A 26,063-nucleotide genomic window follows, 5' to 3' on the forward strand; every position below is an offset into this window, starting at 1 on the left:
CTACGGTGACTGTGGAGCCGCTATAGATATCTTTCAGTATTTTTACATACGGCTCGTCTACACCCTGATTCGGTAATGCCTGCATGGTTTCGACTGAGGTTTCGACTTAATCAAACGCTTTCTCGTAATCAATGAAAGCCATATATAAGGGTTGATTATATTCTGCACATTTCTCTATCACCTGATTGATAGTGTGAATATGGTCTATTGTTGAGTAGCCTTTACAGAATCCTGCGTGGTCCTTTGGTTGACAGAAGTCTAAGGTGTTCTTGATTCTATTTGCGATTACCTTAGTAAATACTTTGTAGGCAACGGGCAGTAAGCTGATCGGTCTATAATTTTTCAAGTCTTTGGCGTCCCCTTTCTTATGAGTTAGGATTATGTTAGCGTTCTTCCAAGATTCCGGTACGCTCGAAATCATGAGGCATTGTGTATAGAGGGTGGTCAGTTCTTCTAGAACAATCTGCCCACCATCCTTCAACAAATCTGCTGTTACCTGATCCTCCCCAGCTGTCTTCCCCCTTTGCATAGCTCCCAAGGCTTTCTTTACTTCTTCCGGCGTTACTTGTGGGATGTCAAATTCCTCTAGAATATTTTCTCCTCCATTATCGTCGTGGGTGCCACTGGTACTGTACAAATCTCTATAGAACTCCTCAGCCACTTGAATTATCTCATCCATATTAGTAATGATGTTGTCGGCTTTGTCTCTTAACGCATGCATCTGATTCTTGCCTATTCCTAGTTTCTTCTTCACTGCTTTTAGGCTTACTCCGTTCCTGAGAGCATGTTCAATTCTATCCATAATATACTTTCTTATGTCAGCTGTCTTACGCTTGTTGATTAACTTGGTAATTTCTGCCAGTTCTATTCTAGCTGTAGGGTTAGAGGCTTTCATACATTGGCGTTTCTTGATCAGATCTTTCGACTCCTGCGATAGATTACTGGTATCCTGTCTAACGGAGTTACCACCGACTTCTATTGCACACTCCTTAATGATGCCCATAATATTGTCGTTCATATCTTCAACACTAAGGTCCTCTTCCTGAGTTAAAGCCGAATACCCGTTCTGTAGCTTGATCCGGGATTCCTCTATTTTCCCTCTTACCGCTAACTCATTGATCGGCTTCTTAAGTACCAGTTTCTTCCGTTCCCTCCTCAAGCCTAGGCTAATTCGAGTTCTTACCATCCTATGGTCACTGCAACGCACTTTGCCGAGCTCATCCAGATCTTCTATGATGCCAGGGTTAGCGCAGAGTATAAAGTCTATTTGATTTCTAGTCTCGCCATTCGGGCTCCTCCACGTCCACTTTCGCCTATCCCGCTTGCGGAAGAAGATATTCATTATCCGCATATTATTCTGTTCTGCAAACTCTACTAATAACTCTCCCTTGCTATTATTCCTAGTGCCTACGCCATATTCCCCCACTGACTTGTCTCCAGCCTGCAATTAAATTCAATTAAGTAATATTTAATGAAGATTTGATCTGAGTGCCAAGCTTAGATCCTTTAGATTTATAAAATTTGGACGGATATCGGAAATCTGTTCACTGGATCACATACAACATTCAAATCTTGCAAATATGACCGATAATACACGTAGCATTAAACTGCACTCGTGAATGTAAAACCTTTTGTAAAACCTAAGACCAACCAGCGCTAACCGTGCCCGTAAAAGCGATTTAAGATGCTAATTTCATTCGCTTTGAGCGATACTTGTTTTTGTTGTTTAGTTATGAAGGGGATTATGCATACATTCTCGTCCTTTTTTGAAACCTTGTGATTTTGTGCTTGATATATAAAAAAATTGTGAGGATACATTAATAATTTCAAAGATATCGGCAAGCTGTCGGTCATGTCTTCGGTATGAACTCCGCCCCGTTTATTCTTCTGTAGATTTCCTTCTCGTGATTGGCTTAAATAAACGCGCTGTTGCGCAGATTCTAGAGGCTGGCTTTATATCGTGAATTATTTCGTTAGGCTAATAAAAATTACATTAGTTTTCTTTGTTAGCCTTTAGAATGATAAATTCTGTGTCATTGTTGGGTAAGTTCCTTATTCGTTTCTAGCAAGTGACCTCAAGCGTTTCTAAACAGGACAATATCATCTGCGAACCGCCGGTTTCTCTCATATTGCCCGTCGATCCTTACGCCTAACCGTTCCCAGTCCAACAACTCCAATGCTTGTATATGTGCAGCGAATAGCATTGGAGATAGTTATCTCCTGGCCTGCTCCCACTCTTAACTGGTATTTTTTCAGCTTGTCTTCAGATTGATTGATATGTGATAGATACACATATTAATGTGCGATTCGTCTACGCGAAAAGTGTACAGTTGTTGCATTCCACCGATGCTACCGTATGGGGCAGAAAATTGGTTGTTAACGATGACGTTAGAGAGCTTGAGGATTCCACAACGTTCGATGGAACGAAAAAAAGTTGGGCATAACGTTAAGTGGCAGGAAGATAGCCGCGTGGGTTAGAGAACAATCGAGCATGATCGACATTGTAGTTGACATTGGTAGTATGGAATTGGGCAGGGCATGTAATATACGCAGCGGAGATAAGCACTAGTTTGTTGAGTTGCAGAGTGGGGGCCAAGGAAAGGGAAGTGTGGTCGAAGACGGCAGAGAAGTAGGTGATATATTCAAGCTGGGAAATTTGCAAGTTGTAGAATAGAGTCCGCGGAATCAAGACAGCTGGTAATAACAGATCTCTGGGGAAGGACTTTCGTCCTCCAGTGTATACGCTAAAACGGGCTGATAATGACGATGGTGTAATGATTAACTGCTCAACTGGCTAAAAAAAGCTGCCAAGATGGTCCACGGTGTGCTAGCACAAGGGTCAAGAAAAAGAGCCGCAGAGCGAAAGTACGTCGCCGTTGCTCTTTACGTTCATAGCTTTCCTCCTGTACTAAAGAACGTTGCCAGCCGGCTTGGTGTTGATGCTTTCAGCGCGTCTGACAAGCTGCACCGACTCTGCGAAGGGGTGTCTAAAAAGAAGCAAGAATGACAAGTCAGAAAGAAAATACCTTTGTGCTTTGAAATAGAAGTAAACCTTAGATGGAAAACAGGCGTAGTGTACGCGTCACCATTAACATGCAGCCAAGTTTACAAAAGCCTAACTGGATGGTGTGCTAATACACGCCTAAAAAGCATCTTCAATCACTGGGCAAACGTTCACGCTTAGCCAACCGCTGTAAACGCTGCCGTTGTGAACCAGTTCTTTATGATACCTCAATTCTGTTTTCTCATAGGAATGAACTAACACGCCAAATATTGGAGGCCGTCTACATCGGAAATCGCGCAGATATGTTCGTTATTAGCGAGTCTTCTGTAGTACTAATTGACGAAAAATTTGGTTTTTTTTAGTACAGCCTCACCTTTTCATATTTGTTGCCGTTTTTTTATCCTTTCGATCTTTCATTCTGCGCATGCGAATTGTAGATTGCTGTATTATATGTATACGTGTCTTGTTAAAAAAAAAAAAAAAAAAAACTGAATTGGTATATTCAGCGCCTATTTATTAACTTCCTGTGTCGTTCGGCTTTGGTACGCGAATGCAGTTTGACAATTAATAATTAGCGACTCGCCCAGCTTTCGGTTCTCTTTCAACGCTCCATCGGCGATGCCCTCTCTCAGGCATTAGATGATGGGGGGATAGGCGGTTGCATCTGTGCAGTCATCATCATGTACAAGATCGCCTTGTAGAGGTGGTTCTTGGCATTGATGCTCCACGCAAAGTCCACGTGCGTGAAGCCGGGCACGGCCACCTTGTAACTGAGCACCACGTTGGGCAGCAGCATCTTGAGGTGCGTCACGTCTTCTGGACGAACCAGGGCGTCTCCTTCGCTCCAGTAGAGGGCCACTGGTGCCGTGACTTTGCTGAGGTCGTACTGCGGAGGTTTCGCCTGCGAGTTAAACCAGGCCACAGTGCATGAGGACAAAAGCGAGATAATGTCAAGGCAGGCGGACAGCAGTCCCACATTGGACGCCGCGGGTATACCAGTGCGTAAAAAAATCTCCTATCAATTTCATTCTAATGCATAGGGAACAAAGGAAGTTCAGGATGTAAGATTTTAATGTTCTGTGATGTTCCCTCGAGTAATAAATACCTGATGCATATGGCGTAGAGGTAGCGCCGGTGAGGCCACCTTGTGGCGCAAAGTTCAACTACTACTTTTTGGAAACGTTTTAGAGCAGAGCTGTTGTTCGGGGTCGATGTGGTGGAGGACGTTCGCTCCCGTACCGGAGCGCAGTGTCGAAACCTTGACTCCGAACATTGGCAGAAGTGTGTGGAGAGAACCATTCGAGTTATCGGAAGGACGTTTGGTAGGCATGTTGGGCGTGTCGAGAGTGACATTACCAGTTTTGCTAATTTCGCTTTTGAGCATTTTGGGATATTTAACCACGCTTAGCATCAAAAATGTGGAGCACATATCACGGTATGACTTGGTAGGAATGAAGTGTGCCTTGGCGAATGCATGCTGGAGAATTTCAAAGTTGTAGGTTCCCTGGGTCCGCCGTAGGAACCCTAGCTATCGGAAGGAAACCTGTGCGCGCCATATCCAGTATTCTCGTATGACCATATGCGGGTCCTACATAAAAGCAGTATTTTTCCATACATTATGGGGACATGTGTGCAATGTGGTTATATGAACATATCGGGAGATCCTATATAAAAACCCGTATCTTCCCCTAAATCATATGCGACATTCCCCGTATAGGAGTTTGAAAACATGCAGGTTTTCGTACGCGATTTCCGTATGTTCATATGGGGATAATGGTTATTGTCACGTTGTATTGACGGCGGACAATCACATGCAGTGGTATATAACGCAAGTCACGAAACCAGCTGTTTACTGTGGTAGGCTGTGCCCAGCAAAACGAGTAACACTCAAAGCACAACGATAGCGGCGCGTTGGCTTTTACACACGACTCGTCGAAGGTTACAGCGTAATTGCTGGTGCCCGCGTGACTTGCAGAAAGTACGACACAAGTACGTGTCACGGATAGAGTCTGGATTACACAAGGTTCGGTGACCACTGAAAACATACGACTAATGAAACGAGCGATAACATTCGAGAAACTTCTGATACAGAAAAGCACCTCTTGCGCTGAGCGATAACATTGTGTCAAATTGGCTAGTGAAAAACGTTCACCGAAAACAAATAATTTATACTCCTGTCAATATTGGGCATTTAGGCTTTCCAGATATAGAAATCCTTGTCTGTGCTAATTGGAGTTCTCGATGTTTGCCGGAGGAGTAAAACGTTTGCTGTTTGTGAATTTTCGTTGATATCCAGCTGAAGCTCTGCAGGAATAAAGTGTGAGTTGGCGCTCAAGAAATTCGGAAGAATATGACTAATTTGGGCGCAGAAAAAAAAATCTCATTTACTTTTGAAACATGCTAAGCTCTTCGATGAGTGGATACCCGCCGTGGTTGCTCAGTGGCTATGGTGTTAGGCTCCTGAGCACAAGGTCGCGGGATCGAATCCCGGCCATGGCGGCCGCATTTCGATGGGGGCAAAATGCGAAAACACCCGTGTACTTAGATTTAGGTGCACGTTAAAGAACCCCAGGTGGTCGAAATTTCCGGAGTCCTCCTCTACGGCGTGCCTCATAACCAGAAAGTGGTTTTGGCACGTAAAACCCCAAATTATTATTATTATATCGATGAGTGGAATGAATAACCGAGTTATTGCTACTAGCGAACGGCGGAATATTTTGATTATAACTTTGGATGCATCATGCCAATTTGGGTGTTAGGTGCACAACACTGGATTGTAACGGCATCGACTTCCCATTAAACCGTTTAAAGAAAGGCGGTTTGTGTGCTTTCTTTCGATGAAATGCATCAGTCCTCTACTTTTCTTCCTTTCCCTCAGTATTACGTATGCATAATGCGAGCCGAAACTATCGGAACGTCAGTGTACTTCATGACGAATTTCGGCGACGATTGTTTCAGAACTGGGGCAGTTTTAGGGCTGTTTCTGACTGGAAATGCATTCAGCCACTGCCGTGCCCCAGTTCGCAAATGCATCATGTTCCCTAGTGTAACTAATGAAAGTTATCTAATGTTCGCTTTCGTCTTTGATTATACTCTTGTCCTCTCGTTACCACGTTATCGCATTAAAGTGAGTGGTTTTTATATTTTATGTCTTCTGTTCCTGATTTATATGTTGGAATTATAACACATACCTGACCATATTTTATCTTGTTCTTCAGTAAACCCCAATCGAATTTTTGAAATCGATTGGCCTTCATTATCTGAAATGTAACCGTAGAAAAGTTAAAACGTGCGGGCATCACAACTTAGCTGCAGTGAAATACACGAACATTTTGAGGTCATTGAGTGCAGGGATTACGTTTCGAATGCATTTGGGTTTCGAACATTTGCATATTGGGTGCGAGAGCGCGAATACGCAATATTTCCAGAGCGGGAAAAACACGCTTGTGCAGTTTTATAATTTTATAATATATGACGTTAGCGGGACAAAGTTGCGCTAACAATCTGAACACTGTTCTGACCATCCGCAGCTCTATTCGGCGCTAGGGCAAGATCCATGCATTCGCATTTGCTAATTTTCTGGAACCTTCACCGAGGCGGTGTTGACAGTGACCCCTACTGAATAAGAGCGGGGGGGGAGCGAGGCTGCTCACAAAAACGCAACACAAAGAATTGAGTAGACGGCACAAATGTTGTACGCGCAACTGACTTTTTGTCGGAATAGTGTATTCTTAAATAGGCACACCGGAGCATCACTATGTGACAGAAGAAAGCACTCCGTTTCACAGAAGAAGTTCATAGACGGGCACAGTCGTTTTTTTTAGCTTGAGTTATGCGTCAACCTTTATCCCGGCGTTCCAAAAATTATAATTCTTGATCGTGCAGCATGACGGATGGATGGCTGATGCACATGTCGTTACGTTTGGCGATGCTAAAAGCCTCGACAGTTTCCGTCGTTGTAATGCACTGTCGCAGAATAATAGCAAGCAACCGCATTTGCAACAATTTCATCACAAATGTGAATGCATATTATTTTGTAGTATCCGTTTGTGTTCCAACCAACGTGTATTGACACAACCACGAGTCTTGTCTATGCTCATACAATCGCACGTTAGGGGCAAACAATAAACCATGGAAACACTACATTTCACAAGGGGGACACGTGCTCAATCGTGCAGATTGCATCATCATGTCGATATGGCTTTTTTCACTGCTTACGGTCCAGCTTAGCATACACTTTTGCAAGTTCGTTTGGTGCAGAAATATACCACTTTCACGTCAAGCCGAATGGCTACATTCTAGAGGTTATGTGGCAACTTATGCACGTAAGATATTGCAACGCAGATTTGAACGTTATTTCTGGCTTTTTCTTTTTCAGCGCACTGTGAGTCAGGGTCCTTGCCCACCCAGCATGCTCTTTCTTGTGTTTTTGTGCTCTTGCTAATAACTTGCTATCCTCTGTGGCAGTTTAGAGCCGGGAAGGTTATTCCAATATTTGCTCGTCTTATGGAAGAACGAAGATAACACTATATTGTATGTGAACAACTTCGCAACCGCACTTCATTCTAAGCGAAGAAAAGTTGGCTTATGGGCTCATTCTCCGAGTTCACAAAATGGTTTTAACGGGTCATATTAAAGATAGCATGTGAAAATTAAAGAAAGAAAGTCTCGTGGTTGGAATCAACCATGACAGATGTGCTGCTATAGTCCTTTATTTTTTGCCAAGCAGACGTATGTTCTGTACTGCTCGGCTTTAATTTCGCAGTTGGAGCGTGTACCTTTGAATGAATAATTAAATAGCCTAATTGGTAAATAGATTTGTTTAATGCTGTCTAAATCTGCCTAATTACTTTTTAAGTAAATTCTGGTATCGTTACAAAATTATTGGAATAATATATGCAGATATAGCTTTTCACTGAACATAAATGTTTGTCATCTCCTTTTATTTTTATAAAATTAGAACTATGCACAGCTTAAACAAGAAAAAGTAAAGAAAATTGACCCACCTGTGCGATATGAAACATGTTGCGCACTGAAGATCCAGCGGGGTTATTAGCCATGTAAACTGGGAACCTAGTCTGTGTGGAAAGCAGTACAAGCAAGTTTTTTTCCGCAATTATGTCGAAGTACGCTTATTTATTCACTGTGCTTAGACTATTCCCTAATCTCAATTGATTCTCGAATACCGATTTCGAGATTTTTAACAGTAAGACATAGCTGCATTTCTTTTAGATGTCATAATTCGGCTAGGACCATGTATATATTGTTCATTGATGTATCTAATATGGTATTGGAAATGCTGGAAACAAGTATGTCGCCGCTTTTTTTCAGTGCATAAAAATTATTGCATGAATAAACGTATGACGTTGAGAAGTCAATCCTACCAGCTTTCGAGGAGTATAGTTCCAACGGTTTGCCCAGTACTACGCTTTTTTCTAAATATAATGATGGCGCAGCGTTCTTCTTTTTGTTTAACGTTCTGAGATCACAGCCGTGTTGTCTCTCGCGGTCATGTTTATGTGCTAATATGAATTACGCATACAGTATATTTACCTGTAGACATGAAAATACATGTACCGAAATGTCGCCGATCTCCGAGGGCTCATGCGCTTCGCTTCACGCAACACAGATAAGTAGTGAATGAATTGATAAGGATAAAAGTGATGAGTTATATGGGTTTCATCAGGGTTAATAACGGTTTGACGCGGATGGATAAGTTGATAAAGAGCGATAAGGGCCTATAATGATGGGAGCAATTGTGATAAGGTTATAAGCACATATAAGGGTTGAGAAGGTTCGACTCAAGTCCAATAAGGTTGATGAGAACCGATAGAAGTTGATAAGGGTAATATGTCCCACAAGGTTGATGATGACAGATAAGGGTTTATAAGGACTGGATCGATTGCGATAAGGTTGAGAACGACCAATGAGGATTAATAAGGCTCAGATCGAGTCCGCTAAGTTTGTTAGCAACCAATAAGGGTTGATAATAGTCAGATATAGTCCGATAAGGTTAATAACAATCGATAAAGGTTGATAAGGGTTTACACTGGTCGGATCACTTTATTAACAATTTCTTAAATTTTATTAACATTTTATTAACATTGATAATGACACCCGGCTGCGTGGCGATTAGCAGGTGGCACCATGTTTACGCATACTCGAACAACTCCCAGAGTAGTTTCTGCGTGTATTTTTTCTTAATTGTATTTTTTTTCTTCGATAATCTTGCCTGAGCAGTGTATTTGAGGTTGTGGCATAGCCGACCCCGAAAAGGCATATACTGCTGCCGCTGCATAGCATCGGTCTCGTCAAAGCTCATCAGATGCACAAACGAAATACCTCACTCGAAATGACGCAAGGATAACAACATTCTGCAATCTACGAAAACAAAAAAAGAAGCAGAGTATAAGGAAGTAACAAAGAAAAAAATACTCCAAAGAAATAGGCTAAACGTCCTTGTACGTAAATAGTTAAACACTTTGTCACTATGCTATACTGAAGGAATGTTCTACTGAAGTCTTCAGCTCAGATCGTTTATTTGAGAGAAACCAAATCATTATTATCCAGTTGCGATGGCATTTCAGTGTCTGTTCCGTACTTTACGGGGAAACACGTAGCTAATGCGACACCCAGCTGAGGTGTCTCGCAGGTATACTTGAGCATACAGAAAATATCTTGCGAAATTTCTTCTCAACGCACAGACGCTGTTAGAGATAAGCCGAGCAATCGAGACACATGCTTAGCAGCTTAATTCTAATAAACGCGAGCTGCACTTTGCAAACGTGAAATGCATAGGAAGGAACACGCATTAGTCTATCAGTCCAGGAGCAGCGCAACCAGAAATCTGCAGAATTGTCGACTGGAGAAATGAAAAAAGGCACTTTCAGGCGTGTTCGGGTTAACTGTGCTGCAGGCAGTACGTGGTTCTTTACTGTTGTGGGCAACGCCTCTATCAGTATTCAGGCGCTCGTAGTAGGTTCTACTTCTTATGAAATCGAACACATCAATATTTTTTAAAGGTATCCGCAATATGAGCTGTGAAGAAAGATTTACCCTTTCTACTGCAGCTTGCACGCTGATAAGGTGTTTACTCTTAATGTGGTCGATCCTGTACGCAGTGTCATTAGGAATTCGTTTTATTATGAACACGCCTTTTGTTGCTTAGCACCTGACGCGCAGGTTCTTAGACGTTACCTACCATGTTCATTTCCACTGGAAATGCTCCATTGAAAAACTTGAAAATTGATTTGCAAGTTAAGCCTTGCCCATAGCTCGCGCAGATTTCCTTCCATAATTTCTTGCCGATTTTTGTGTCTCTCGCTAAGAAAGGACCGTTTAACGCCGCTTGAAAAGCACCCTGAAACGAAGCAAACAAACAAGCACACAATTTGCGAAGCATGCATGGGCAGAAGCGGGAGATAGCTGTGAACTGTGTAAGCTGAACTATTTCAGCTTGCAGATGGGACAATAAGGAGAAATACTCAATCAATTTATAAACTGATAAAGTATTTTCAAGCATAAAGTATTTTCAGATATATTCAGATAAGTATCTTCAAGATAAAGTATTTTCAAACCTGAAGGCGGCGTCGCCACCCGCCCTTCGTCCTTGCGTCTCTTCTCACCGAGCCTCCTTGTAGCGGCAAAGAGTGGCTTTATTGTTGAACAAGAATGAGTAACACAATTCGACTCATTTCCCTTTTTATTTGAAAGTTTCAGCCTGTTCATAAACGTAATGTCCTTTACCGTACACTCAGTTACTGGAGGTGTAAATATTTACGTGGGATGGATGGATGGCTGTTATGAGCGTCCCCTTTGTAACGGCGGTGGGTTGCGCCAGCAAACTCTTGCTATTATACTGCCGCCTGATGTGCTACCTAAGTTAAAAAAAACAAACAAAAAACAAACCATATGAACTCCCACAACCAAATTTTCCGATCCCCTATTGCGAACTGTGCTTTTGTACGTCAACGTTTTTGGTCGTTTTCCTACTTTTCTTCCACCAAACTTCCAATCGCCTCTTACTAGTCTCTGTTGCGGACATGTTCGCTTTTCCCCTGCTCTCGCTGAACCCAAGGGCTTCAAGGAGGCCAGTGGTGCCTAAATAGACCGTTGGGCTGATGTCTACACATTCTAATAAAACATGCTCCATCGTTTCACTAGCTTTAGCGCAGCAAGCACATGCATCTTCTTCCTTCTCATAGCTTGCTTTATAGGTGCGTGTTCTAGGGCATCCTGATCTCGCTTCGTAAAGTAATGAGCTTCCCTTTCAGTTATAATAAATTGTTTCTTTCCTGATTTCGTTTTTTCCTCTTAAAAAGTTCCTCATGGCAGATTTCTTTTCCATTGCCGCCACCCATGAGATTATTTCAGCCTCTCTGACTTCCCGCCTGACTTTCTTTGTTGCTGTGTTGCTCACCTTATAGGCCGCATACTTGCTGGTAAGCTTCCTAGTTCTTTTCATCCACTGTGAATCAATGTTTTTTCTGTACAGATACCTGAACACTCTCCCAGCCCATTTACTTTCTTCCGTATTCCTCAGTAGTTTTTTATAATGAATTTTACTATGAGCATCCCTCACTTCAAAACTAGTCCAGCCCATATCACCCTGCACAGCTTCATTTGTAGACTTCCCGTGAGCGCCCAATGCGAGGCGACCCAGTGACGTTGGCAGTTGGATTGGAAGCGCCATCTAGTGATTCAAAGTTTCTTTAACGTGAGCGCCCATGTAACAAAGAAAAAAAATATTGCTACCCTGCTGTTGTTGCACAAACCGTCACAAGGTGTCGCTACAAGCGATGTTACCGCAGTACGCGTCTCCGGTATTACGTGAAGAGCTGTGCGTTATGTACGTAAAAGCTAAAACGCTCGCACACCTGAAACGCCGCGGCACATGGCCTCTGGGGAGGGGAGGATGTTTTTGAGAAGATATGCTTACTATGTAGTCACAAGCTAAGAATTTAGCTGCATGTGACCATGTATGTATTTGAATATACAAAGGGGAACCTAAGGGCTTGATTTTCGTTAGCTACAAAAAAAAAAAAAAAAAGATAAGGAAAGCCAAGGAAAGACAAGCAACGTACATCGAGAATTTTGAGTAGCGATCGGAGATGTCACGACGAATGTGCGTCGTGTCCCTCCCATTTTGCTTTCCCTGTTCGCTATAGGCTGTTTGTTCTGGCGCTGCTATCAGCTGTGCAAAGCTTCAACGGAAGGTAAATTATATCCTGTGCACGCGTGCGTGTTTGACGTACGCAATGCACGTTCCAATTTATCGATGCATGTCAGGGTTACGAGAACTTTCGTTTCGCAGCTACCGTCATCTCCAAACATTTGCTCACAATCTCAGGCTCAGCTGTCGGAGATCGTTTCGCTTGAGAAGAAACGTTCTTTACTTGAGTATTACGTAAGATATTGAAGAGAAACCCGGCAGCTTACCTTTATGAACGCTCCAAAGGGCACCACGTGCCTGACGTTCGACTTCACGTGACCCACGAGGGCTGCAGGTGCCATGGCATTGAAAAGACGGACCTGGTAAAAACAAACCAAGAAAAAAAAAAAGCTTGTCGGGTTTCTGGAATGAAGTTGCAAATGAGCTGCTTATTTAAATATGTCACATCAGATATTGCATCTGTCCTACCACTCCACGTTCCTGACTTCTCTTGCGTGCGTACGCATGCAACGTTGTGGCGATAAGAATCTGACCCGCTGTAGTCGCTCAGTGGCTATGGTGTTGGGCTGCTCAGCAAGAGGTCGCGGGATCGAATCCCGGCCACGGCGGCCGCATTTCGATGGTGGCGAAATGCGAGAACGCCCGTGTACTTAGATTTAGGTGCACGTTAAAGAACCTCAGGTGGTCGAACTTTCCAGAGTCCTCCACTAAGGCGCGCCTCATAATGAGAAAGTGGTTTTGGCAAGTAAAACCCCATAATTTAATAAGAATCTGAAACGGCGATTCGGGTGCTCTGTAGATTATCCGTTTTCCATGACAGCGAGTAGGGCATGGTGTTTTACAAGGTATATTATACACGTCTTCCGATTTAAAATCTGTGTACCCCTTGGGAATACGTGATCAATTGCCCCTCCAGCCCTTGTGGTGCATAATAAATCTGATATTTATTCTATACCACGAATGAAAGGATTTCACATTTTTTCAATCTACTTGTTATCATGATCCTCAAACGCCATTTTGTGAACTAGAAGAGTGATATTGTAACACAACCCGATCTCTACCCCTTTAAGGGCAATGCAATGCGCTTGTCCAGTAGTGGTAGAGAGCCGCATCCCAGATGTGGGGTTAATGTTTCGAGCCCAACTAGTGATGAGAATATTTTTTTGTTTACTTTGGCACTATGGTATTTGCCTTGGTACTTATATTCGAGGCTAGGTAGCTATAGGTAGGTTCAGAGTATAGGCTGCAGGACGTATGCAAAGAAATGCTATCGCTTTTACAAATCATGTGGTGACGTTACTAAATTATATCGTATTCTATAAACGCAGATATATAAACGATACCATTTAATACATGCTTATAATGAAATGTATTAAAGGTTATCGCAAACATTAACGCTGACATCAAATCGACGATGTGCAGATATCACCAGCCAGTTTGAACATCACGTAGGACTTCCGTTCGCCTATAAATAAACGGGAGCTCTTCTCATCGGCCACGTCAATGAAATTTCGAGGCTTACCTTCTGGTTGTAATCCGGTTTCGTCGCAAGCAAGCCGAACATTATTATGGTCCCTTGAGACCACCCCACGTAGAGCAGCGAATTCATCTTCGTCACGGCCAAGATCGCGTCTATTTGTGCCGGCAGATCGTACTGGATCATTTCGTCGAAGCTGAAGAAAGGACCCAGAGGAGGTGGGATTCAGTTGCGAAGAAAACTGACGCGACGTTCAGTTAGAATGAGCTCTAACGACGTAACATCGGCGTTTATTGCAGTCGCTGTCACATTGAGATGAAAATATCGAAGCCCGCTTGCCTTTCGTGTCCTACCCTACAAGCCACAAGCGATGGGCTGTATATTTGAAGTTAGTTCGGTTTCTGCGGTTTCCGTGTTTCGCATGACTGTATCTGACACCACAGAGAAAGTAAGATGCGCTACGAAGTACGCTGTGGTTTCAACACAATTGTAGTTATTACTGTTACTATTATTAAATATTGTGAATAATTATGTTAACATATAAAAACACCAAACCACATCACACACAGAGTACAGGCCCTTACACATGCAGCCAACAGACGCTCAAGCAAAGGAGAGCACAGGGGACCTAAATTTGAAATGTTAGAATAATTGTGAGTAAGAGTTAACTTGCGACAACTTTCATGCGTAAGGAAGGCTTTAATTAGATAACTTCAGTTAATTAACGAGTTAACTATAATGATTTTCGCATAATTTTTAGGCCCGTCGAAGTGAATGATGTGTCGCCGAAAAAAAATAGAGCCCTTGATTTATACTGCGCCGTGATTAAGAGTTAAATTCTTCACTGAATCACTCAGCATAATTAACTGGAATGTTCATCAAACAGTGAAGTTAACTCTCGAAAATTTTGGTTTTTTTCGACTTTGGCGTGCCCTGTGGTTGGCGCACAGCTTTGAGTACAATAAAGCCTCGGTATAACGAATTGAGGGACACAAGAAGTTACGCATAAGAATTCAGGAGTTCAATTACCTGAAATCCCAGAATTTAGGCTGCCACCTTTTGAGGATGCGGTGTTTTGAGTAGCTGTTGCCTCTGACGTTGCCCAACCACACATCAAAGCCGTGGTCCGCTAAGATGAATCCTGAAAGCACGGTTGGAAATGTGGTGCAATTATTCCAATAAAAGCAAGCTATATATTATAGACTGCCGGTGTAACTATTACTCGTTCAAAGAAACTGCTCGAAGTCGGTGCTGCAGCTTGAGCTTTGATTAGTTGTAGTGGGATGATCTCACCGAGTTCGCGGTCTTTATTATGCGCTTCTAGTCATTCGGGTGTTTCAACGTGCGGTTTATGCTATTTTACTGTGGTCTCCGGCTATTATCCGGCTTGGATAATAGAATGGCTTAGCTTGTCCGTAAACTCGCTGGATATTACGGAATCCCGGAACACCCGAAGCGTTGACGGCAGTATCAGCCCAGGTGTAGCGCCGTATTGTGTCGTTTTCTTCGACTACAAGGCGGTAAAACATTTTTTATGCGTGTGTAGCGTCATTGTTTTTATCAAAACGCGAGGAAGCAAAAAAAAAAAATTCCATTGTACGCCGATGATCGAGTGCCGTTGCGCCCCTCTGTGTGTCGAGTGTTACGCAGACTGAAAAATAAAAGTTTTTAATAACAGGCTCAAACTTTCTAATACATGTGCCCGAAACGCCGAACTCGTCAACAAGAACGTACGGAGAACGTTTCAAAACAGATTATTGTGAGCATCTTGGCATATGCTCAAGTGTGTGCATCCGAACAAGACAAAAGGCTCGAGAGAAGATGGACAGCTGAACCCACCTGCAGTGGCTGAAGAAGAGAAAGCCTCAGTCTAGATACACCGGTTCGACAAGTCTCCTTGTCGAAAGGCTGGCTCCAGCCTGAGGCTTTCTTTTGTGCCCGCACTTTTAATGTTTATTCGTATATTTATTTCTAGACACCGCAATCCCCACGAAGGTATTCGGCACATGGGTTACAATACACCAGTTATTACGAAGCTTGCAAACATGAAAGAAACATAGGATCAAGCCGCAGCATACAAAACAACAGAACATGGCCCCAAAAGACAAGATGAAAAAAAAATAAACAAAAGGAAACTTTGTGACATTTGTTTCCAAACAAAATGTCAACACTCGATTGAAGGACTTCATTATTAGTTAGAGTTTCCCACTTGCTAACATCTCTCGGAAGGAAGGAATATTTGAAGCAATTAACATGCGTGTGAAAAGCGGTTACTATCAAATCATGTCTTTGTCTAGTGGCTTAAGCAGATGGGAAGGAGAGTGTCCTTTTTCATATCCGGGTTGGTGGCACCATTTTGTAATGCTTAAAAAAACCATGTTTGCAGAGCGCCACTTGTCCGGCCACCTTACCTAGGCTCTGATCTGGCATATTTACGACGAAGTCTGCACTGCTACTTAGAACCCCAGTCATCAGGAAGGCGACAGGTTTTCCTGCCCTTTGCCCCGGTTCCGGTACGCGTCCGTGTGGTATCCTTTGTATCATGATGTCGTACAAGTCTTCGGTCGTCACAGTGTACTCTTGCACGGGATAACCAAAGTCTGCAATTAACTGCGACTGAAAAAACAAAGTATCGTCAGTGTTTTCTAACAATGAATGCAACGCCATGAACAGCTCTGTAGTTCATTGGAAACTGTTTACTAATTGCAGGCCGTTTGCCTGTAGCGGAGGAATGAAACTATAATGCGCTTAGAACTACGATTGTTGTTACTGTGAAGAACGTTTACGATGAAAACAACTGCGTGATCTTCAAAGTTGGATAAAATTCAAAGACGTGATTTAAGATAGCCATTGCTGATTAAAAAAACATCGCAAGTTGAGAAAGCATTGCTGTTTATTGGGCGTCGCATGTCAAAAATTTTCTTTAAAGTTTCGAACATTTATTTGAAATGTGTAATTTTTTAAACTTTTCTTTCCTCATTTTGCCTGAATCTTGGTCGATACCTTCAATGGGTACATATACCGTACTTCCCGAGGTCATCATTACCATCATGTCACTTTGGAAGGCACTCAGCAGCGGAGTATGTTACCGGTTAAAACTTATGTTTTGCGAAATAAAAGATAGTATATTGTGATAAATACCACATTGTTAATGATGCTTCCCATGTAGATCTAATTACTGCAATGAAATCGTAAGTGAATCTACTTACCACATTTTTCTCATCGTTTTTGATTACCCTAGGGTTAAATGTGTTGCTGTGTCCTAGCGAAGCACAGGCAAACCAGATGGAAAGAAGCGATGGTAAGATTATCTTGTGCATGTCTGAAAAGATAAAAACAAAGGCAGACGAAAATAGGTGGGCAGCGAGCTTTCGTTTCTTCAACAAGGCCCAACGTTTCTCGCGAAAAGTCTGCGGTAGCAGATTCGCTGAGATTCCTGAGTTTAGGCCGGAAGATCAGTTCTCAACTCAGTTTACACTTAATGCAGTTTATTTCCATGTTTCATGTGAACAAAAAATGTCGAGGGTATAGATGGGAAGTTAATTTTATAGTTAGTCTTGACGAGGTATTTGTAACTTTTCACAAGTCCGGCACACAATGAGCAGCCGATGCGTGTTTGCCGGTAAAAGAGGTTAAGTGTACATAAGAGACAAACAAAATGTGGTTGTATGGAAATGAACACGAATTTTCACAACACAAAGTTTGCAGAGTGGACACCAAAATGAAAAGCAGCAGTAAAAAAAAAAACGGAATAAACAGTAAGATGGAGAATTGAAGTAATCAACGCGGCTTGAACGTTCGACGTCTAAGACTGAAGCCTACCTTTCGACAAGTTTTCTTGTCGCGACTTTGTTGGACCACCGCTGACAACAATCAGCAGCAGTGTGTTAGTATAGCATCAGTAGAAGTCACACAGTTCGAAAGAACATAACCCGTGCAAGCTCATATTTGCTTCCATAATATCCAATAGATCCAATGGAACATCCAAAAAGGATGATCTGTTCGAAATATTTCTTTTGAATATGTGCTCGTGCAATTTTCTCGACTATTCCATTCGTCAGGCTTAGCGCAATGCGCAGGCCTTAACAATACCTTTATGTTCAAGAAGTTCACAGACCATTTATATGCTACGTTTGACTCACGCGTGATTGACGGCAATGGCGGCTAAAATGTTCAGGCAGTACCGGTGCAGCCTAGGGTGCCGCCGCTTCCGAGTTTGACAGCGATGTCGAGTTTGACTTCGGTGTCACCTGGTCAATCGCTCAGTGGCCTGGCGCGTATGGCCACTTTATAATTCCAGCTCGAGTTTGTCGTGTATTTCAGTGCATTTCTAAAACACCTCCAGGGCTCTCCGCCATGAACGAAGTTGCTTATTTGGTCTGACAGCGCGGAAAATCGAACAACGCTGACAGGAGCTGCCAAACACATTTGCCGTACAGTCCGCGGCATACTTCGAAGCACCGGAGACTGTTCCAGCACTGTTGAAGCATGGTCGAAGAGGTTGGGGAACGTTTCCACGTCATCTGGTCGCGCCCGCTGTGCATCACTTCAACCAGCGTCGTCGACATAACGCCATAAAATTCGGCTGGGCCACCTCGCCACCAGGTGCAGAGGTGTTACCTCCACGCTTCTGCGAGACCGCCTCGCGACGCCTAGGAGCAGGACATCGGAATGGACGTACACGATCGTTCGAACCCGCCTCCGTTCGCATGACCGTTCACGCGAACGACCAGGCGTTGGTGTCCAGCTTAGGGCGAGCGTATCCTCTCGATATCCTGTCGCGGTGAGTCGGACTTCCTCGATTTGTCGTGCGCCCATCGGCGTGTTCTGTGAATAGCAGTTTGGCTAGCAGGCATGAATTAGGGTATGAAAGGTGCAATAAATGCCATTGGGATTGTTTGCACTATTGTGTGTTCGTTCGTTTGTTCCAAGAGTATGGGTGAGACCCCCACACAGTTAACGATGTGTTTTTGTTAATTAGTGACTAGTGACGTATCATCCGTCACCAAGTCGTCGGCGGCCCTGACGCCATGTTTCTGAAGGAACCGTCCTTTTATGTCAAAACTGCTGTTTTTAAATATTAGCTAAAATCTTTGTAGAAACACTCGCTATCACCACCTACAAAGTGAACTGTTTGCCACAAATGGGGGTGTTAACGGCGTCAAATACTTTTGCTTAGGTTGGTAAATGGTGTTAAGTACGGTCGTTAAATACGCGCCGTTGCACTCTTCTAGCCTCTTGTTAAAATTACAAAATAAAAGGAAACGAGCGCGACGCAGAGTGACCTCTATAGATGACTGACAAGGTGAACAGGGGTACACAGCGCCTTCCAGCATATCTTTCGCTATCTGTCGTATTGAATGGTAGTCTATGCAGGAGGAAAAATCATGTTGATACAGGGTACGTACCTCACCCGATTCGTATTAAGAAGGTTATAACCTTACGCCCATGTAATGGCGCTAGTTAATCTTAGAGTCTCTTCTATCATTAGGTATATACACTTCAAGGTTCAAGGAGGGTGCCCGAAGCTCACGTGTAATTTTGTCGATTGTCGCGGCGCTCCATGCAATGCCAAGCAGCTTGTTGACAGAAAAATATTTTTAAATAAAAAGATGCTTCACGCTAATACCTCAACTTTCTTTAGCTGTTTAAACAATGCGGCAAATTATGCATCGCGCTTTCGACACAAACGAAGTCGCCTTACCTCTGGCCACTGCAAATATGTGCTGCCTTGTTAGTCACTAAAGTCCAATTATAGTGCAGTTTAGTATATTTGTCTAGGTTTAAAGAGTAGGACATTCGCAACAATATTTCAGGCAAATTGCTGGACGAATTACATGTATGGGTATATCTGAAGGTCACTGTCGTGGCTACGTTCTGGTGCAGTGGATAGAAACCACCTTGGTTGCCGCCTGCAGGTTACGGGTCCGAATGTTCTTTAGTGCCGGGATTCGGTGTTTTTTATAGATTAATGGTTATCCCTCCTTTTTTGTATATGTAGTGATGTTGCATGCGTATTCATTATGCGTAACCCACAAGGCGTATGCGAAATTTGAAAGTGTGAAGTTATGGGGGTATCTAACATTTTAACACGCGTCGTTCCCTACTCGCTGTCGTTGGCAATGAATCAAATTATGGAGCACGACAGCTCCTCCGAGCGTTTCAGAATTTGTAGCAATGAACATGTTATAGATCGTGTCATAACGTGCCGTAGCACGACATTAATTACACCTCAATTTCTTGTGGCAGCTATATGAAATCTGAACTCTAATTTACATCACTAAGGAAGGTGTTTTATGTTCCACGATGCTACTTTTAATCTTACCTGTTAAAAATATTTGTATCAACTACGAGAGCAAGATTATAGCATGACCTTTCTTGCTTTCTTTTTCGTTAAATAGAATGCAGTTATGGGGTACTGGTAGATCACTATTATCACTGCTAAGGGTTGCTTCAAATTTCAATTTCGACGATAACTTCTTTAGTCGAAAGTGGGTGCTGGTTACTGTACAGCACAGTTCTTTCTGGCATACACATGCATGTTGAATTGAATTGGATCTTTAGTATCATGTGTTGTAGAAGAAGGATGATCGGAGTAAAAGCTGCACAAAATCAGCTTGTCTAGCTCCCACTGCCTGGAGCAGGCCGCAGAGCAGTGACATAGTAAACGTAAGATATCAAACATGAGATAGGATGATTATTCCAATAACAAGAATTAAGAATTATTACTAAACATAAACTTTAACAGGATACAATAGTTATTGCTGAAGCATAGAAAAATAGAAGGGAAAATATACACGCATGTTGAAAGGACATGGAATTGGATTACAGTTATACAATTGTGTAAATCACACTAACAATGAATTGCTGCTATAAATTAGCACTAATATTGTAAAAGCAGTGCTATGACATTTCTTGAAGTCACATTTTCGATGTTGACATCAATGCCAATAAGGTAATCTAACATCTTTGCAATAACATTGCGTAGCACCTGGTCGCCATACTCAGTGCGTGATCGAGACACCAGCCAGCGGTTATGCTGGCGTCTATCATATTTATTCCCAGTTGGTTTTAGGTTGGCTAGTTCAGAGATTATTTTTCTTTTTTTAAGTTCCTTTTTATCGCCTTACAAAAGTAATTGTAAAGATTCTGCATACCAATAACTTATACTTTTTTGTATATAATTACCAGGAAGGTTAGGCTCATCTTTAGGATCAATCTTAAGCATTTTTTTTAAAGTTTTGTAATGCTATCAATGTTTTTTCGCATTGTCCCAAGCCATACTAGAAAACAGTAGTGGGCATAGGATGGAAACAATGAATAGTAGATAAGAAGCATTGTTTTCAACGGAAGTAGATAATGGTTGCGACAAATTATATCAAGTGCACGTGCCGCTTTCCTTACCACTTGGTCTACTTATGTGTCCCATAACATGTTATTTGAATATATTGACACGCGAAATCGTTTATCTTTTACGGGTGAGCGCTTTTACCGTCTAAAAAATGTTCTCGCTCGGGGCAGGACGCGCCTAGATGTATCGGAAGTTTCTAGAATGTTATCGATGCTTCTATCCGCTGACTGTTGTCGCCGAATCTTGTGTAATCTGATTGCATGAATGCGCCATGCGAATGGTGTAAAACTTTGTGGAAGGCACGCAGGTCCCAGCGATTACTCTGGAACATTCGACGACTGATATATAAAAGCCGACGCACTTGACCCGCTGATCAGATTTCGACGATCGCCGACTTTGTTCGCCACTGTCGCCGTTCTTTGAGCGTAGCCTGTTTTCTGGGCACAGGTTCGCCCAATAAAAGTTAGTTTCGTCTTTCACAGCATCGCTACTGTATTCTTTACGGTCACTACCACGTGACAATATGCCACCTAAAGTTTTAAGGCGATCGACAATTGAGATAATGTTATTATTGCGATAGAGAGGATAAGTTACATGCACCGGCTTGCCTTTCGCTCAAAAAATAACCGCCTTGGTTTCTTCCTGCAATAATTGCTAGCCCATTGGAGCAAGCTCAATCGTATAACTTCTGTAATATATGGTTTTCTCTTTGAAATAACGGGATAATCGTGTGCAGAAAATACACTCGTACCATCAGCATAAACGATAAATTTGGCTGAACAGCAGGTATTTGCAATATGCTTTGTATATTGATGTGTTCATCCTGATTTCTCTCATGCTGTCAGCTTCGCGCGGTAGGCAACATGCACAAAACAAAACTATACAAAGTTTAAAGTTCAATAACACTCCCAAAGGAATTGTACTTGGATTCTAATAATGTCCCGTACAAAAATGTAATTGAAAGTAACAGAACATGGTAAATTTTGTAAAATCATTGCATGGGCAGAACCCGTAGGACGGTCTAGAGCAGGGTACGCTTCGGAAGGGTTTTGTACCCCGCAAATGCTTGCCGTCGACGGTGCCTGAAAAGCTCTCTAGGGAGCTTTCGAGAGGCGCACGAGGTTTAACACTCAGAAAAATTATCAGCGACACTGCGGAGGCGCAGCACCCAAATTATTTCCTCGCGTTTTATTTTACTTGTTGGTACTTCTTTTTTAAACCAATTATAATCGTTCTCCTTAGCTTGGATACTGTTATTTCCACTGTTTTCTTTTGACAATCGCGGCAATAGCATGTCACTGGTTGAAGGACTTGTGGATCGCTGGTGGCCTTTCGAGAAAAAAAGAAAAAGCGTACTTACTTCTCCGACGTAAACGGTATGCACCCAAAAACTGAGAAGTGTCTCCTTCGCCACTGTAGGCAACAATGTTCCATATATAGGCCTGTATGCCGTAGTGACGTTATTGCTTCTCGGTCCCTGAACTCAATGCTTTTTTTCTTACAAATATGTAAGCAGCGTTTGCATAAAGGGCCTCCGCAAGCATCCGTAAGTTCTAGCGCACAATAAACAGCGCCTCATTGAGATGTCGAGTGTACGCACAATGTCCAGCTCGTGATCGGTGAAACAGCGCGAGTGTGGCGTTGTTCCTTGTAGACCTTTGTTTATGTTCCTTTCTTATCGCGATAGAAATGTTGTAAAGATTCTGCATATCTATTGACTTGTACTTTTCTCCTGTGTAAGTAACGGAAGGATTCGACTCACTTTTTTAGCAACAATTTTGAGAAATCTATTTTGAAGTTTTATAATTCTATCAATGTCTGTTCACGTTGTCTCACCCCATACTAGAAAGTAGTAGTGGGCCTAGGATGGAAACGATGAATAGCAGATACACTGGAAGCTTAGCGCGCAAAGGACGATCCACGAAGACTAGACAGGACAAGCGCTAACTTTCAAAATGTGTTGAAAGTTAGCGCTTGTCCTGTCTAGTCATTGTGGATCGTTCTTTGCGCGCTAAGCTTCCAGTATAACTATGTTTTACCAACCAGCCCAAGCCTATACTCTTCTGAATAGTAGATAATAAGTATTTTTTTTCAACGGAAGTAGATAATGGTTGCGATAAATTACACCAAGTATATGTGCCGTTTTTGTTGCCACCTGCTCTACTTGCGTGACCCACAACATCTTATTTGAAAATATGACACCTAAAGTTTTAACGTGATGACAATTTGGATAATATTATTATTGAGATAGAGAAGATAACGCACATGCATCTGCTTGCCTTTCGCTGAAGGAACAACCGGCTTGTTTCTTTTCTGCATTAATTACTAGCCCATTGGCGAAAGCGCTGTCGTATAACTTCTGTATTATGTTATTTCCTCTTTGAATTAACTGGTTAATCATGTACATAAATTGCACTCGTACCATCAGCATAAACGATAACTTTTGCTGAACAATCTGTTTACAATAGCATTTGTGTACTGTTGTGTTTACCCTGATTTCTCTCACGCTGTCAGCTTTGCGAAGTAGGCAACGTGCATAAAACAAAACTACAAACTTTATGGTTCAGTAACACTCCCAAAAGAAAATGTACTTGTATTCTACAAATGCTCCGTACAAGAATGTAATTGGAAGTAACAGAACGTGGTAAAATTTCTAAAATTGTTGCAAGGGCAGAACCCGTAGTACGGTGGCGAGCAAGGTACGCTTCGGAAGGGTTTTGTGTCTCGCAAACGCCTGCCGTCAACGGTGCCTGAAAAGCTCTCTAGGGAGCTTTCGAGAGGCGCACGAGGTGAACGAGACGCACGAGGCGCACGATAACAATTATCAGCGACACTGTGGAGGCGCAGCACCTAAATTGTTTCTGTGCGTTTTATTTTACTTGTTGGTACTTCTTTTTTATTTCAGTGATGATAGTTCTCTTTAGCTATGGTCGAGTCTGTTTTTTCCACTATTTTCTTTTGACAATCGCGGCAATAGCATGTCACTGTTTGAAGAACTTGTGGACCGCTGGGGCGTTTCGAAAGAGAAAGAGAGAGAAAGGCCTATACTTACGGTATGCATCCGGACACCGAGAAGCCAATTGTCTCCGCCGCTGTAGGCAACAATGTTTCATGGAGGTCTGCATGCCGTAGGGATGTTATTGCTTCTCGGTCACTGAACTCAATGCTTTTCTTTTACGAATATGAGAGTAGTGTTTACGTGCAGGGCCCCCGCAAGCATCCGTAAGTTCTAGCAAACAATAAACAGCGCTTCATTGTGATGTCAAGCGTATGCACAATGTCCAGCTCGGGATCGGCGAAACAACGCGAGCGCGGCGTTCCTATAGGCTTCGTCGAGGAGATGGCTCGCGAATGACAAAAATAGTCTACAGGTTTGAATTTAGGTCACGAGGAGCATTGACTAAAGACGGTCAACAACGGCGATCGCCATGAAATCAGCCAGCTGTAAACCGCACACTGAGTTCTATGTAGGTTCTTACTGTGCTGCAGGACTATAAGCTACACTGTTGAGGCATCTGCAAATGTGTAAACTTTTCGACTGCTGGAAAGAGAATTTGCGACTATTGCGAAATGGAGGGGGGGGGGGTGCAACCTTCGGGGCGCTGTGGCTATTTTTTTCGCTGACATTGAGACCAATGGCTATTTCTTCTTATTCGGTCACGCTTTCTGATATTTATGAAGCAATTTGGTGTCATCATCATCATCATCATCATCATCAGCCTGGTTACGCCTACTGCAGGGCAAAGGCCTCTCCCGTACTTCTCCAACTACCCCGTTCATGTACTAATTGTGGCCGTGTCGTCCCTGCAAACTTCTTAATCTCATGTATTTTCGCCCGATCGGGATCGAAGCGTTGACACCGACAGCAAGGTTGCAGCTTGAACAACTCGGGCGGCCTGCTATAACTAAAGGCAGGCGCGACATGTTCGCTCGATGCAGCGTGCAAAGCAAACTCCTGCTGGACAGAAAGGAAACAGCACCCTGGCAGCCAACAGGCTCCTCACAACGCTGGCATGCTGAAGAGCGTCGCCAGGTGGCGTTGCCGGCGTCGCACCTCGCCGTCGCCGAAGGCAGCACCGTCGTCGTTACTCAGCGCCGAGTGAAATATTATATAACGTTAGCGGGGCGTTTGCTGACCGTTCCGCTCAGATCAATGCATCCAGACAGCAGCTCAACAGGAACGCTAGTGTATACGTGCTTATATAGTGGGCGAGCCCAAACCGCTCACCGTCAGCGGAAAATAGAACCGGTGCCCTACCTCCGCCACCGAGGGGATTCAGCGTGGCGTTGAAGGTGGTTCAACTTGTTTTTTTTTTTTTTATCTGGGGACCTTGCACGGTTCCGTAATGCAATGCACTCCAAGCGAGTCTCCTTCTTTCTGCGCTCTTAGGAACGACGTGCCCTTGCGCAACGAGTGGCTTTCGTTCTCTATTGCTCACTTAACTACTCGATTATTCAAGGAGAAGAACAAACTATGTCTTCTTCGCACTAGCGAACGATCGTGCGTTTTTTGTTGTTGTTGTTGCCGTGGTAGCGTGGGTGGCCTCCAGACGGCGTTGCCCGTCTGGAACCCACCCACTTCTGGTCTGGCGTGAGATTTTGTGGCGAATGGACCTGCTTTTCGGGGCGCAGTGGCGGCGACGAAATCGTAAGTTGTTGTGCATGATTTGAGCTTGCTTCTGTTTTTGATTTGATGATTTCTTGTTGTCTTTAAATAGTAATTGGGTGGTTTTCTTTTTTTTTGTCTCTCGTATTTCGTGTGCGCGGGTGTGTTTCGTGTACATTTGGTTTTGCAGGATGGTTAGAGCGTCCTTTCGCGCCACGTGCTTCAACACGTACAGCCGCGTGGGACGTTGAGTGTTTGTGGCCTTTAAATAGTAGCTTGGAGGTGGCAAGACTAATAACTATTAGTGGTTTTACTGTGCGTGTTTTGGTAAGAAAGTGAGAGCGTGGTCGCGTGGTTGAGCGCGTGCGAGAGCGTGCGAGAGCGTGACATACCTTGGGTCTCCGTGGCATTGATTGCTTTTGAAACAGTGGGGTGAGAGTTTCTTTGCGACAT

At 43.1% G+C, this 26,063-nt stretch overlaps 1 protein-coding gene across 1 annotated transcript; it reads right to left on the bottom strand.

The window, feature by feature from the left end:
- Window positions 1-3,078: 3,078 nt before the first annotated feature.
- LOC126523055 (gastric triacylglycerol lipase-like) lies at window positions 3,079-26,063 on the bottom strand. The gene is made up of 10 exons (XM_072288927.1): window positions 26,003-26,063; window positions 16,863-16,975; window positions 16,065-16,269; window positions 14,683-14,794; window positions 13,699-13,849; window positions 12,443-12,535; window positions 10,206-10,364; window positions 8,011-8,082; window positions 6,196-6,264; window positions 3,079-3,905 (listed from the first exon to the last, which is right to left on the bottom strand). The coding sequence occupies exons 1-10, from the start codon at window positions 26,061-26,063 to the stop codon at window positions 3,633-3,635; spliced, it is 1,308 nt and encodes a 435-aa protein (XP_072145028.1). The 3' UTR covers window positions 3,079-3,632.

The sequence above is a fragment of the Dermacentor andersoni genome, chromosome 6, assembly GCF_023375885.2.
Source record: "Dermacentor andersoni chromosome 6, qqDerAnde1_hic_scaffold, whole genome shotgun sequence".
Lineage (NCBI taxonomy): Eukaryota > Metazoa > Arthropoda > Arachnida > Ixodida > Ixodidae > Dermacentor > Dermacentor andersoni.

Excerpts from the sequence above, each read along its gene's own strand:
- LOC126523055 (XM_072288927.1), bottom strand. The coding sequence starts at position 26,063 with ATGTCGCAAAGAAACTCTCACCCCACTGTTTCAAAAGCAATCAATGCC. Across the intron at positions 14,795-16,064 it reads TATGCCAGATCAGAGCCTAG|GATTCATCTTAGCGGACCAC; the intron begins GTAAGGTGGCCG and ends CCGTGCTTTCAG. Across the intron at positions 10,365-12,442 it reads CCTTTGGAGCGTTCATAAAG|GGTGCTTTTCAAGCGGCGTT; the intron begins GTAAGCTGCCGG and ends GCTTCGTTTCAG.